At 35.1% G+C, this 16,600-nt stretch overlaps 1 protein-coding gene across 5 annotated transcripts in view; it reads right to left on the bottom strand.

The window, feature by feature from the left end:
* INVS (inversin) overlaps nt 1-16,600 on the bottom strand; it is a 98,546-nt gene that overhangs the window by 34,194 nt on the left and 47,752 nt on the right. For 4 of the 5 annotated variants that reach the window (XM_037382260.1, XM_037382261.1, XM_037382263.1 and 1 more), the window contains 4 exons: nt 14,868-15,035; nt 8,643-8,823; nt 5,027-5,136; nt 541-712 (listed from right to left, as the gene is read on the bottom strand). In XM_037382260.1, the coding sequence (XP_037238157.1) occupies nt 541-712; nt 5,027-5,136; nt 8,643-8,823; nt 14,868-15,035 (631 nt within the window). Of the gene's footprint in view, nt 1-540; nt 713-5,026; nt 5,137-8,642; nt 8,824-11,571; nt 11,712-14,867; nt 15,036-16,600 lie in introns of those variants that run through there. The other variant, XM_037382265.1, reaches the window with a different exon arrangement.

Below are 16,600 nucleotides of genomic sequence, written 5' to 3'. Positions count from 1 at the left end.
TGGGATAATAAACTTGGGGGATATCAAGTTTAACCTTGTTTGGACAACAGAAGTGGAATACCTATAATCTTTATTACACTACCTTTACAAATAACTATGGTACTTACAATTTTCATTATGATAATTTAGCCACTTCATTGGTTAGTTTGCTCTATACTGTTTCAAAATATTCATTTACTGACTAATTTTTTTAACAGGCATTTTAAGGGAGAGCCTTTTACAAAATTGTTTCATTTTACTCTTCAAAATACAGAACAGCTCTTCCTTTCCCAGGATTACAGATCTAACTAAATAGCTGCATAACAGTACATTTCTTCTTGCCATGTTTCAAATGAACTGGTCCAGCCTTCACAGAAAAGATTGTTTCTTTCCCACAATAAGGCAAAGAAGTGACTCACACAATTAAACCAATGCAGATATATTTTCAGGATTAAAGTACACATCCAAGAAAAGATTAATACAGCTCCTAACACTTTTTCATTCAGTGGAAATCACACTAACTGGAAACATCTAGTGGCTCATTAATGTAAAGCATCTTACCTGTGCCAGCGTATTTGTCTGTCATATTGATATCAATATCCAATTTTAAAGTCAGCATAGTCCTAATGACATCATCACTGCCTTTGCCAGCTGCCCACATGAAGGATGTTCTTCCCTCAAGATCTGAGTCATCTTTTACAGATGGATGTTTCAAAAATACTTCAACTGTTTCCTGAAAAGACATACTATTGAAATTAACACTACAAAGAACCTGCAACAAGAAACTATTGTCTCATTTTGCTGTTTATGAAGCAAATCAAAGCTTCATTTTTCTTTTTTATTTTTACATAGAGTAACAGCTCAACAGCAGCACTGTACTTTCTTTATGCCCTTTGCCTCATCAGTGTTTATAGTGCATCCTTAACTATGAGTTTAACACTGTAATTTATTTCATACTTTTTTCTTTTTAGTGTGAAATATCATGTCTTCATCATAAGGAAGTAAAAGACACTGCAGTCATTGTGAAGAAAGCAATGGGGAAAAGATTATCAGCTTATGAAAACATTACTGTAATACTATGATGCTACAACAATGTTCTTTCAAAATATTCTCCTGACATATGTTTTTCTCCAATTTTAAATATGACTGTACACACAAGTATTTTAGTTTGCCAAACTCTTAATAATTTGACTATTCAACAAAAAAAGGACTTCTGGGCCAACATAGATATATCTCCTAGTATTTAATAATACAGCAGGTTACTAATTACAGAAATACTTTAAATCAAAAAAGATTAAGAAAATCTTAAGCCTGCGTCCAGGCTTTCCACTGTAACTGTTACACTAAAATCTCTATTTAAATCAAAGCAAAAAGAATCATTTCTTTAAATGGTGTGCCTGTTTTAGCTCTCAGCAAACAAGTCCACTTGTTTAACGGGCTCCTAAATTCTTAATAAGCCCCACAGGAAAGGAAGGGAGAGGAAATCACAACTGCTAGAACAAGAATTAGGGGAAGATTTTCCCTTTTTGATCTAAAGTCTTAGGCTGTGTATTTAACAGCTGGTAAACATCTCTTAAAAGCCACGGATAGGCTAGCTGATAAAAAAAGGGAAAAGAGGGGTTTCATTATTTTATTTTTATATTTTAGTATTAACACAATTTTATCCTTTCCCCCACGTTACCCAAAATAGCTCTGTCACTGCTCTGGGTAGGATGAGAATTCTTTGGCTATAAGGAATCACAAAGATGTTTAAATGCTTAAGTCCTATTGATTAGTTTGGATGTTTTTTTAACTACTACTTACTATTTCATCCTGCTAAAGAAATTAGAAGTTCCTCATTTATCTTATATTAATGTGATCTAAGATCCTAACAGCTTTGTGACTTTGGGTCCACGTCTGAACTGTCAGTTTATTATAAAAAGGTCCAGCCAGAAATAATGAGGAATGGAAGCATTAAGCCTTCCACACAAACCAGCATGTGTTTATAGCTTTATAAACTCACACTAACCACCACTAGATCTCAGACACAAGTGTCTACTCATTAGGCCAGCAACTCTGCACCCTACCAGTACTCAACACTGCTTGAAATCCTGCAAATTCAAAAGCAGTATGAAGGCTGGACCTTTTCAAGACTAAGGCACACATCCTACAAACATAAATAAGTAATTTTATTTTTCCATTAAGTTTTAGCAAAGCAACACTTCTTTCAACCACAAAAAAAAAAGGTTTTAATGGGAAAAAGTGGAAGAAAATCCCATAGTGCTGTAAGAGTTGTTTTCCAAAACGAAGTTATCACAACTTTAAAACAAAATGAAATTAAAGTAGAACAGGATGGTTAAGAAACTGGGAAACAGATGTATCAATCATTGTAATTCTATATGTATTTTGTAATGAAAAACTGCATGTATTTTATCTGTATTAAAAAAAAGTGGAGAAAAAATAAAAATCAACAAATTTGAAAAACAACAGTAAAGGAGAAAAGTAAACCTGAATCATTTCATTCTGTGCTATCAAGAAACTCTGAAAATTACTAAATATTATTTTTGAAAGTTCAAAAGTAAGACAGGGTTGTGCACATTTCATTTACTAGATCAATCTATAAAAGTATGTGAAAGGGAAGTACATTTTCCCGGACATCTGTGGAAAAAAATCAGAAAAAAATTTGCATATATTTAGTCCTGCATTCTACATACCAAAATCAATACTAACAGAGCATCTGCCTTCACACATGAAGTTCAAGAATTTTAAAAGGAAATTTATTTGGACCTTCTACAGGATACATAAGACATCTAAATTTCAGGCAACTTATTTGGGTGGTTATATTAGGTAACTTCTCTTCTAGAACTTTTCCTTCTATAATAAGTGGGGATAAGTTAGTCTTACAGAACAAATCTTCACGTAAATTAAGTGCTGGCTAATTCTCTTTAAAAAACAAAAATGTCACATTAGATTAAGCAACCCACAGAAAATGAAGCAAAGAACAAGATATCGAGCAAAGTAAAACTGAAAGCAACACAAATATTTATAATAAACACAAAAGAACAAACTTTCTTCTTCTTGTTGGGGACTAAGAAACATAGTATTTTAACTGAGAAACATAACACGCCTATCCAAATTTGGGCAGACTGAACAGAACAACTGTGTGGCTCTCAAACTGTAAATATATAGATGCTATTGCTGAAACAAACATGGATGTGTCTCCACTCAGTTGTCTGACTATATATATGGAACGTAGCAGTAGAAATTACTCAAGGTTTTGTATGTACCTGAGAAAAAAAGCAAATAGTGGTGCTCAGAAACAACCAGTGGTAAAAAAAGTGAGAAGCTCCAGGCATAACTTAGGTATGCACAAACAGGGGCTCTGGGATACATCACCATCCAAAAGAGGCCTGCAGATCTGCGTGAGACTCTCCTGTTTGATTCTTCATGTAAGATGGGAAACAGTATTTTCATTGTAAGTATACAACATTACAAAAGAATGTTTGATTCTGTCATGTATTCTATTTCCCCATAAAACCCTAAATGATACCATAGTTTGGCTGGGTGGTGGTGTCAAAAGGCAACAACATAATGAGGATGTTTCATACTGATGAATTAAGCCCAGAGAAAGAAAGCGAGTATGAAAAATAATTTTTTTTCCAGAATGTATCAATATAGAAAAGATAAAAAGATAAAAGCATGTGGAGATAATCATCAGTTTGTAAATAAAAACAATTCTATCCTTCCCATGAGTCTGAGTCAAACTAGAAAGAACGGCTTTTACATTATACGTATTTTAGGCTTGTGAGTCAGACCCAAACTGCAGATACCATGTAATGGAGAGTAACCAACATCAATAAAAAAATCTCTAAAAAGGTGTAAAGTATACACAGAGATATCCTCCAATGAACATCTGAACTTAAAAAGTATCTGTATGGTCTTACTAAGACCACGTCCAAAAAAACCCAGCAAAATCCCACAACATGCTCTTCACAAGGAAACAGGTGACAGCTGTGGTATTAATATACATTGGTCAGATTCCTCTTTCAATAGTACTTCTGGATTTGTCAGCTTGAATGGTTCTCAAGGGCATTAAAATAGTACTTTTAAAATGAAAATTAATATGTGGGTGTGCAAGAAAGACCCAAATTAGTATCCTTGTTAAGAAAATGCTACAATATGAGCTACATAACTATGTTAATTAGGCACGAAATGACCCTTTTTGTAAAGGGAGGTTATGAATAATACAACTGAAGAGAACTTAGATGGGAGCTCTCAGCTTACTATGCGTGGCGTAATTCGACTATGAGAGACAGAGCAGCCTGAGAAAAGCCCTCATAAGTTCCAGTGCTTGAGAGCTACATCCATGATCAGCATGATCAGCAATCATTAAACGGCTGAGTTTTATATTTAGTTCTACTGTACCTGATCTTGCTCTAGAAAAAAATTATCTGTTGTACCAAAATATAAGCATTAGGCTATCTGAGAAGCAAATTTTCTTTGTTGTCTGAAGTTAAAAAATATTTTAAAAGTATTAAAAATGTAAAAAAAAAAAAAAGATTTCATGGAGGATTGAGAAAAGCTACTCACTCTGTAGCCATTATTTATGAAATAACAGCTTATTCATAATAGCAAATATTTATAAGTTAATCACCTTCTTGAAGGCAAAGACTGGTTCGACTGGTACTGAAGCAGCTGTGCAAATACTCATACAGGTGATCTCACTCTAGATACCTTCTAACTTCAGATTTTGCTACAATGAGTCTTAAAAAGTGAAAGCACTGTAAAATAGTAGGTGCCACTCTCCTTTCTGTTGAAGTACCTAAATGACTATTGTGTTCTGACGCAAACATATAGATCAAAGGACCTTTCTTTGTACAGCAATTTAGGGTTTTTAAATCTATTTTTAATAGATTGAACTAACCACATTTATACCACATACTCTAAATTAAGCTTGTGCAGACAACACTGTGTTTATATGATATTAAAACCAACTCAAACACTTTGTTACATTATAAATACTTCAGCAAAATATATTTAAGTCTCATTTAGGGTATATGCTACTTACAGCAAAGTTGCTCTGTGCTGCATAATGTAGGGGTGTTGCACCTTGACTATCAGATGGGATAGTTCCAAATTTATTTCTTTCTAATAAGAGATGGACAATCTGTGCATGACCTGAGAAAAACAATATAATAAAACTAGTTTATGTACCATGTCCTAAAATTGAATACTTCATTATTAAAAAAAACCCAACAACAAAAAAAAACCCTGAAGAAAATAAACAGATTTCAATAAAATGATAGTCTATTTGTGTTGTAGTCATTATAATCTAAACATAACACAGAAACATAAGACTTGATTATTTGAACTATTAAGACTGGCATGCACCTTCTTCCTAATAGTCTTCCAGTTCCACACTCTCTATCATCATTTTTGAGGGGCATCTGTAAACTGGAATGACCTATGAATAGGAACACGTGGAAAGATTTTCTGTTTCTTTTTAAATAAATCACCAGAGCATTTTCCTAAACAAAGAAACCAGCAGCAGCTGGCGAGACAACGGTGATTTTAACATTGCAATGAATGAGTTGACTATTTCCAGAAAAAGCTCCTGATGAGATACTGCATTTGCGAGTGAGTTCAGTCAGAAGCAGGAATGTGAGCACAGACTGATGTTGATGAACATTTGTTCATCTACACTAAAAGGTAGGCTAAACCAACATTGACAATTTCATCCAACATCACACTGTTTTAGAGAAATTAAGTGTAAACTTTTGCTTAGATTTTACTCAATCAAAATTTCAGCTGAAGATGTATAGAATCTGGAGGCTAGTCTACTACCAGCTGCCATATCTGCAATAAACAGCAGACTGACACACACAACTCCTTCCATCAAAACAGATCAGAATGTTTTTATATTAAAATCACAACGTTTTTGGGGGGATAGGTAAACTTTACATCCACTTCACAGACAGGAAAACAAAGACAATATAGTAGTAAATTGCCACTAAAGTCAACTGATCATTTCATATGCTTTCTTTTGCAGGCATATGCAGCTCAGAATATCTTAATGATTTGGTATTTTAAAAGATAATATAAGGCATAAATTACATTCAAATACTCTGACTTTACAGAGTATTTTTTACTCTCCCAGTATCTTGCATGTGGGGAAAACAATCAATTTTGTAGCTTGTTACTTTTGCATAGTTGACTTAAATTACTTCAGAATAAATGGAAAAAAATGAGGAAACCTTTCCACTAGCAGTAGACTTCGTTTTAATGAAAACACCAACAATTACAGAATGAAGCTGTGTAATAGTTGTGGCCTGTAGCTTTTAAAAACCTAAGAAATGGAGGACTAGGCAAGACTTCTTTTGTGGAATGACACTTTCAGACTTTCTCTGTATAGAAGTATCAGAAAAAAAAGAGGAAATGGTCAACGTGGGTCAAATAGGATAAACAGCTATGTGGGGGCTCTTTTTCTCTAAAGACTTTAGGGTGTACAGGAAGGTTCCTCTTTCCTTTCAGCCATTCAGATGAGCCAGGACCCAGAACATTACAACATTCTGTCCCTTTCTACCAAAAAAACACCAAAAAGAGGAGCTGTAACATTGCTGTGCTCCTCCTATCTCAAGACTCTAAGAAGTGAACTGAAGTGCACTGGAAGAAGTTGGTTCTGAGTGCAATCCCAGCAGGAAAACCATAGGAGTACTGAGCCTGGAAAAAAAGCTGCCTGAACTTTCAGGATACACAACTAGAAAAAGGGTAACTGAACTCTATAATTGGGACAGGAAGTTTAGCTAAATTATCTGTGAGAAAGAAGACTTGAGGGAGTTGAAAAAAAATTTATATTGGTTGCAACAGGCAATAAATTGGTGCAAAGATGGATCTCACTTGGATATTACTGTAAACATTAAAACACAGTTCTTGAGGTCAAGAACTGCGATTTCTATAATACTTTTATTTAGAAGAGATGTAACTTGGCTGAAGCAAAAGTAACAGGGGCAATAATGCTCTAAGATGCAGTCGCATGCAACCCATCACCTTTAACAAGGTATTTGAGGCTGTATCCATGCTCTACTTAAAACCTCCTACTGTTAGCCAATTTATTAACATTTTAGTCTTTGAAATCTATTATACAGCATCTAACTTAAAAACTGAACCCTAAAAATTAATCATAATTTACCAATCAGAAGTTCCCCATGGGCATATGCCACCTAGAGACCTCATCAAGTTCACAAAGGATGCTGGAGGTCTTGGCACATCTCCCGCCTTTAGTCCACATTGATTAGACAATCCATTTTTCCAACAGACAAAACTCTCCTAAATACAATCAATTTAAAAACACAATAAAATTTGTTTCTTGGACAGAACAAAGTGATAACAACTATTTATTTGGGAGATCAATCTTATAACACTTAAAATGTTTCACAGTTTCTCTGTAAAAATTCAATATCCCTACTTGAATGCAAATGCAAATCTGATAACATTCTTTCCTTCTTTCTGTTTTTTAAAGTAAACATAATCAGACTACATGTATATTGTCACTGAAATTGCAGTAACTTGCTCCAGTGAGCAATCCGATTCTTCTATTTGCATTCTTTGTCAGCAGCGTCCCAAAGGATCATGGGGATGAAGCCGTTAAAAGGGGAGAGAAAGTGTTTGAAGATTCTTTCTTTTTATCCGGTATGTACATGGTGGCTATTTTTCTCCCCTGTACATAGGAAACGGAAAATAGGAGGTCAATTTTCTAAATCATATTATTTTTGTGCTTGTCAGTTAATGAGTTGTTTTCCTGTATTTGGACTATATTTAATCTGGTTTTTACCTGTTTTGTAAAGATCCAGTTTTGTAACCTGTAAAATCAAACTATGCAAAATTAATATATGCAGAGTTATAATTTACCAAGCACCTGAGTCTCAGAGCAGCAATCTGAGCAGAAAGAAACCCCTTTATCTGAATAAAACTTATTGTCAGATCTGATTAGATTGTCAAAATGTATCTGATGAAGAGCTTGTACTAGGAGTAGGAAAAGTGTCAGCTCTGCCATTTTCTTGTTCACTTGTGCTGGCATTATCAGATTATCTGCTGTTTCTTTGTGGGAATCTTTTTAAGTTACTTGTTTATTTTCTGAGGAGTAGTTTAGTAAAAACTAGATAGTATAACACATAAATCCACTTAACTGGGCACATGTAAACTGCAGTACACACAAATGAGCAATGATGCCACTGTCAACCCCTCCATGTTGTGGAGCACTCACTTCCCTCAGGACACCTTGCAAACTCTACATGACCATCTTACATATGGACCAAGAGAGGGTGATATCATCAATCTATATATTATGTATGAGTAAAGTTTTCTTATTTTTTTCAGATTAAAAATAACATAAACAGAAGTTCTGATGTTTCCTTCATGCACCCCAATGGATTGTCTGGCATACATGCTGGTATATCGCCTGCTGAAGCAGTGCATTTTACAATGCTTTGGAGACTGAAGCTAAAAACCCCCAGTTTACACACAAACTTTAATCCTGATTTAGCAGAAACTACTATTGTTTCTATTGTATTGATCTAAGAGATCAGTCAGCATAACGCTCGGCTGGAATTAAATAAAAATCAGAGACAAAGGTTAAACACCACAGTCAATTAAATATTAAAGGACTTCAGCATTGTTCATTTTACCAAGTAAGGCTGCCCAGTGAAGGGGAGTTCGAAACAAGTTGTCATAAGATGTCACATTGCAGCCTTCATAGGAGGTTAGGACATCAACAACAGCTACATTCCCATCGGCAACAGCAAAATGAAGGGGAGTTCGTCCTTCATAGTCTTGCCAGTTAAGCAGAGATTCTGTAGGTGCAGCTTCCTTAAAAAAATATATATATATACAAGATTAAAAATATATTTAAGTTGAAGAGGAAAACTATATACTCTTTACAGATTTTTTTTTTTTAGTCTTATAATAAATAGATAAACCGTCCTTGTTCAGTACAATACAGCCCTACAATCAAATACTTTTGTTACAGTATAGGCTATCTTCAAGTATTTCTTACGGAATTTTTTTTTATACTTACTTGTATAAGATCTGATTTTCATACACAACTTACAGTTTTACCAGTCTGTTGTGCCAGTGGCTCCTTACACAGATCTTTGAAAGAATAACTCAGACACTTGTAAAAATAACTAGATCTTCTTACTTGATTTCCTAAGCTGAACACAACATATATATCTTTGTATTTTTCTTCTAGGACATTCCTCTTTTTTCACAAGTTAATCGTATGCCTTTCATTATACTTTTACAGCATTTTCAAACCACATGACTTAGAGTATTTCTAAAGGAGATGTCAAGGTCTCTAGCTGACAGGATAGAAGTAAATTAGAGAGAACTTCTAATGAATGCATCTACTTGTAATGGGCTTAATTTTGAGTAAAAAAACCTTTGAGTATTGTGATTAGTCATTTGATCAAATAATGTAGGAATTAATAGATATAACTTGACTTTTCATCACATTTTCTTTAAAAACATGCTAAATTACTTTCACATAAGGCCCCTAGCTATCTAATTTCATATTATGATAATTTCCTCTCATCAACTTTTTTCTAGACAGATTTCTCTTCATTACTTTCTTTCTCAGACAAAAGAACAGAACAGGTACAAGTGAACATCATCACAGTGTTCCAGAGATCTCCAAATATCTGCAAATATCATAAAGGCCAATGAAATACAAACTTTAAACTTCACTTTCCTGAAAAAATAGGTATCTCTAAAGAAAAACGGTAAATAATAAAACAATAGAAATTCAGGATGCAGGACACCAAACGTACAGCAGAAGCAGAATGTCAAAACAAGAGCTTAAATAAACTGTAGATAGTAAGTCTGCTGCTCTATCACCAACAATTCAGAACAATTCACTGAAGTCATGGGAACCCTGTGCAAAAGAAAAAAGAGAATGTAGTCCTGAGATTTTAAACTTCCAACACTAGAGTGGATTTTAACCATGATAATTAAGAAAAACAATCCTTCTGAAAATAGAGCCACACTGTATCTTACAATATACTTATGAAGGAGGAGGGAGAGACTGTGATCCCTGCAGCTTGTTAGCAGTTAAAGCAAGTTCCTAATCCCTTCCTCACTAAACTAACTGCAATTTTTCCTACCAACTTCACTAGGCACACAAATAGGCCATAAAATCACTTGTATTTGCATTATTTGAAATGCAGTAAATATTACCTAGAAAATTAACATCTAACATTGGGAATAATAAATCAAGAAGCAGAAGGTCAGGAAATTCCAGAGATGTGGTTTGTCTACAAAATGAATTGACAAAGTTTGTACATTCTGTATGTTCTATTTAATAGAAAAAAAAAAACCCAACAACTCAAACCTCACTTTTAGAGCTACATTTAACCATATTTCGGAAGTGCAATCTGGTCAAATTAATACTGAAGTAGTAAACTGAACTCTGCAATGCCCTGATTCTTGAATTCTTACTGTCTTACTTTCTAACAGTGTCGACTTAAACCTCCTAATATTTGATTAACTTAAGTTTTCTGAAGTTAAACATTTACATACTTCACATTCTGTATGTAAATGCTACGTTGCCTGTCTCACATATAAAAGACCACATCAATTTCAGATATCGGTAGATAGCCATGTTTTGCTAGAGAAAAAAATTAACATACTTGAAACATACTGTAGTTCATTACTGTATCTAGCCACTTGTGCAACAACAAATAATTATTAAAAACAAAAAATTGGTAGATATGAATCTCAACTAAAAATACAATCAAAGTTAACGTTGTTACGTGCACAAACCACAATAATCAAAGCATGAGTAACATTTCTTTTAATAAGCATTCAAAAGTATTTATCTGAGCCACTACATTGAGAAGTGAAGTTTTACGTTCTTCCCCAGCTTTAATAATTCTCAAGAGAAAGCTAACTGATAATATGCTTACTTTCTGTTTACTCAAAGAGCTCAGCAGGGGGAGTATAGAGTCCACTGCTACAATTCAGAAGTGATCTTTATGAGAATCACTTTTAAGAAATGACTAAAAATGAATGATGACATGCACAGAAGTTATTACTGAAATTCTAACTCCACCAAAGGAAAACCTGTTTGAACAAAATGGACAAACAGGAAACCAAATGCTTCTTCACTCTACCTGTAACGTACTGATGTAACCTGGATAGCTAAGTTTCAAGCCTTCTAAAAGCACAACAACATATTAAATACATGAATCCTAGAACTCCTGGCTCAAAGTCCCTGATGTTGCCCAGAACATATCCTCATTATCAAAAGTGTTGCTTTTGCAAAGTGGTAAAGCATCTTTTAATGACAAAGCCACTACTTATATTCTAGTCTAAAAGTACTTGTGTTTTGAAATTTTTGGCCACTTAAACTAAAATTTTGTATTTTGTATACATTCAGGAATATAATTTCTTTGGATTTAAAGTGGTTTTGTTGTAAAACTAGCTATAATTAAACTGTCATACTATACTAATATTTTAAGCACAATACACAGAAGACACACATTTTTCTGCAGTCATTAGAATAATGGAACTGTAGGCAATAATGGAAAGTGTTGTATAAGTAAATATCATGTCTCTTACCATGAAGAATAAATAAAGAGAAGAGATACAAAATAGACAGAGTACTAAGCAGTTGCTTCCATCATATTAATGGAACCTTATTCTGTTCTTTTCTCCTTAAATCTTCCCAAAGTTTTTCATGTAACCAAGCACTGCTGAATCTGGAAAGGTGGAAAAGGAAGTTGACTATGAGAGGACCTCCCGATCAGAGTTTCTCTCTACTTCACATGTTTACTTTCTAAATATGTCATAGGTTCCATTTTCACTGTATTTCACAGATTTCAATATAAGATATAACCAATGTGTGCATAACTGTCACCCCTGCAAACCCAACCTACTTCTTTAGCAATCAGTTGGGCTCTTTTCAGTATTGTTTATTTTGACATTCTCCCCTCAGCTAAGTACTAAAAAACAGCACACAGAAAGATGACCCTTAATTTTAGGAATTTATAAACAGGAGACAATGAATGGACACAACCAGATGGCATGGAAAAACAATACAGTATTTTTCAGTATCATAGACCGTGGTCTCAATAAAACCCAGCAGCTTAACTCTTCTCAAGATTTTGTAAAGCAGCACTGAAGAATTCTGAGTAGGACACTAGAGAAATATAATTTTCTGGGGAATTCTGCCAGAGTGTCAAAGATAACATGAGAAAAACAACAGCAGTGTTGTTTTTCATAACTTAGCAGGCAACAAAGGCTGCCAATGTAGACTGAGCAGCAGTAAATATCAATATCTGACTGCTACCTGAGCACCAGCACATAGCTTACAGCTTATAGCACTCTATCATGAAAGCAAGGACAAATGGCTTGTGTTGGATGCAGTCATGAAAATGGAAAGGCAACAGTGACAGAGTTGTCGGCCTGCTGCACTATCACTACAAGACAATATTCTTGTGAACTTAGAAATGCACTTATGTAAGTTAAGACACAAGATGATAGAAATTTTAATTGTATGGGTACATATATTAGAAGTACCATGCAGAAACAATGTGAAAAACTGTAATGCTAATCTGGATGTGAAGACCTAGAGAAGAATGAGAATCAGAGGTGATGCCTGAGCAATAGATCTGGAATAGAGTTATACGGCAAAATGCAACTATAGAAATGAGGGGAAGATTAGAAACTCTGCTAGGCAGATATCTATGAAGAAACACTTCAGTTTGGAGGGAAAACAAGATCTTACTAAAGGATTAAACTCAGAGGCACCACCACCAAAAGAAAAGGTATTTATACTCAACAACATGTTTAATCTACCTAGCAACAATGTTTCTGTATCATCAACGTTTACAGCATATTTTGTAAGCTAAATTGCTTTTATTATCTTCCTCCATCAACAAGCATATACAGGTGTAACTATTTGGAATATAAACAATTTAACTGATGCACGAAAAAGGCTAGATGGAATCAGGAATACTCTTTTAACTGTCAGTGCTAAAAAGAAAAGAATCAAAAAAACTAGACATGATCATCATTCTGTATTACCTAAAGAGAATCTTTGAGAACACCTTCAGTAAGGAGACAGGTATTTTTTACCTTTTATAGTGCACCTGGCTAGGATGGAATTAATTTTCCTCGCAGCAGCAGGTATGGTGCTGGGCTTTGTATTTGTGATTAGAACTGTTGATAACACGCCCATGTTCTGGCTGTTACTGAATAGTGGTTCAACAGCATCAAGGATTTATCTTTTTCATGCCCTGCCCTGCTCCCCTCAGTGAGTGGGCTGGGGTGGGCAAGAGATTGGGATGGGACACAGCTGAGACAGCTGACCCAAATTGACCCAAGCAATATTCATTGATATAACATCATGGTCAGCTAAAAAAAGCTCAAGGAAAGGAGGGGGGCAGGGGGGATATCATGGCTACACTGTTTGTCTTCCAAAGCAACAATTATGAACGCTGAAGCTCCTTTGCCACTTTCCTGGGAGTGGTTAACATCTGCCTTCTGATGGAAAGTAGAGAATAAGCTCCCTTTTTTGCATACAACTTTCGCTTTCTATACTAAACTGTCATTATCTTCATCCATGAGAGTTCTTGCCTTCCTTCTCTTTTCTCCCAGTCTTGTAAGAGAGGGGTGAGTGAGTGGCTGTGCAGGTGTTAGGCTGTTGACTGGGACCGACCCACAACGTTCACCTTGACTATCTAATGTTTGAAAAAGTCTGTATCTGAATACAGTAATCCTTACCTACTTTTCAGAAAATTTATTTCTTAATGTGGCAGAAAATTAGATGGTATATAGAAACTAAAACTTTGAGACAAAATTCTGTTTGTGACAAATTATTTCAAAACTTAGATCAAATTACAAATAACTTGAATAAACAGAAGTAATACAGAAATAAAATCGCATTAATTTAACACTGGAAACTTCTCAAAAACTATTTTCATTGTAAAAAAAAAGTATCAGTAACAGTAAAATTATCAATGTGATCTGGAGAAAAGCAAAGCAAATTTTAATATGCCACACTAGTTCTCAACTTGCAAGCTAATCAGGGAAACAGACATATAAGTCATTGTAGTTAGCTTACAATCAATATGTGTCTAGTTCTGAAAGACCTTTGAAAGACAAAGATAATAGAGAGATTGCTGTAATGGGAGAAATATTCAATTGAGACTTCTGTATCTTTCCATGTTAGTGAATTTCAGAGATTTCCACAGAATAAAAATCAAGATGAAAATCAAGCTGAGCACATGATTTCATTCTACTCATTATAACTGTCACTGTAGAAAATGGAACTGAAATACTGCAGAAAGAGAAAATATGCCATCAAGGAAAAAGTATTAAATCCATACACAAAAACATTTTGAAAGCCTCTCAATAAATTGATCATATGCTGACTGATAATTGATCAAATAGTTCCCAGAATTCTGACTTGAAAGACAAAATTAAATTAGACTTGTCAGTACAGTTATAACTAGAAATAAACTTTCAAATAATGAAGACACGCAACAAAAATCTGTGTGTGAGATGCAACCGAGATGAGTCACGTGACTGGCCATTTTAACTAGGAGAACTTGCAACCCCTTCCTCCCTCCCATACCCCCTAATGAATAGTTACACACTTCAAACTAATTAAGAGAAATTTTACAGTCCATGAGTTGGAACAAAGATATCGACCTATAGAACTTTGAAGAAATCCCTCTTAAGAGAGGAAAAATATTTAAGATGATTTCTTACAAAATTATGGATATTAGGAAATGCAAATTATTTCATTCTCAAAGAGTCTGTGGACTAAAATGATAAATTTCAAGATAATAAAAAAATTCTATTGAAGTAACAAATACAGAAAGTGTTATATATATAATAGACATTCTTACCAGAATACATTTCACTGTGTGAATTGCACTAGGGTCCTTGTTGTTAGCTGCCCAGTGAAGTGGAATTTTTCCTTCAATATCAGGGATTCCAATATTTGAATCATGTTTTATGAGAAGTTTCACATGCTCTGGGTTATTGTAGTAGGCACTCCAATGCAATGCAGTTTGCTGGAAGACAATATTCTCAAGTTTTACAAATGCACTCACATATGATTAAAAGATGAACATTAAAGTTGGTTAGAACCTGAAATATGATTGAATTATATTTTCACAGAATGAAAGAAATCACCTAGTCCAACTCTGCTCAAAGCAGGGTCAACTAGAACAGGTTGATCAGGACACTGTCCAGTCAGATTAGTAGTTATCTCCAAAGAGACCCCACAACCTCTCTGGACAACCTGTTCCAGAGTTTGACCTTCCTCACAGTTAAAAAAAAAAATAATTTTCTCAGGTTTAAACAGAAGTTATTATATTTCAGCTTGTGCCCATTGCCTCTCATCTGTTCACTGGAGACCATTCAGAAAAGTCTGGGTCCTACAGCCTCCCATCAGGCATTTATATACATTGGTAAAATTACCCCTGATCTCTCTTCTTCAGGCTAAACATTTGCAGGTCTCAGCCTCTCCCTGAGGTCAGAGACTCCAATCTGTTAATCATCTTTGTGGCTCTCCACTGGACTTGCTCCAGTATGTCTATGCCCTTACTGTACTTGATACCCAGAAGCAGACCCTGCATTCCATTTGTGGTGCTACCAGTGCTGAGCAGAGGGGAGGGACCACAGGCAAAACCAGCTTTAAACAACCGGCAAATGAGCAAACTTTTGTTACACCTCAGTAAAAAGGACTGACAGAAAATGGAGCACATGTACCTAGGGTGGGTGACAACTCCAAATCAGTGGAAAACAGGCTTTAAACAAAACTGAACAAGAGGCTCATCTACCTGAGTAAGGGTAGATACTCACACATCTTTGCTGCTGAGGTCTGAATTAAGTCTAAGCTACACCATCTTACATGAGACCCACACTGGGAAGCCCTTATGTTTGGAATATAAGTATTTCTGGTAGAAGATTAATTGCTTTGTATGAGGATTTCTTGGACTATGTCAGGAGAATACTGTCCATGCTACTTAGCCAGCCAACAGGGCAATGCCATCAGGTACAGCAATTTCAGATCTGGAGAAAGTATCTGAGCTTGGTGTTAAGCAGTCATGTCCAAGTTAGAATGATCTCAGCACCAGAGGCTGCACTACAGAACAACTGCAGTAATTATTTGGTCCCTCTTAAATTTTGAGATCTCTTGGAATAACACAAATCAATGCAGAAGCATATAAGAAGATTACTCTCCAGTAGAGGAAGATGGCACAGAATACTGACACTGGACTTGCATCCATCTTGAGCAACGGTTTTGACTTTCTACATGGTCCTTGTTCACTCAGAATTATGAGGTTGAGTATTACTGAATCAAACACCCACCAACCCATGGCAGTCCAAGAAAACATCAAAAGGCAATCCATGCTCCTACTGCCAATTACAGACTGCCAGTGGCTTTCTAAGGGCGTTATTGATGCTCATAATTACACAAGCAAACCAGTGTGTGTGTGTTTTTTAAACAGCAAAACTAAAATACTTGTTAATACACCAATATTATCAGACACATCTTTCCCAACTGCCAAGTAACAGAGGGTTGTAACATACTGAACAAATTCTATTTCCCATCTTGCTTCCCCCCTCGCCC

This window comes from Falco rusticolus, chromosome 3 (genome assembly GCF_015220075.1).
Source record: "Falco rusticolus isolate bFalRus1 chromosome 3, bFalRus1.pri, whole genome shotgun sequence".
Lineage (NCBI taxonomy): Eukaryota > Metazoa > Chordata > Aves > Falconiformes > Falconidae > Falco > Falco rusticolus.
This window is presented reverse-complemented; position numbering and strand designations above follow the sequence as displayed.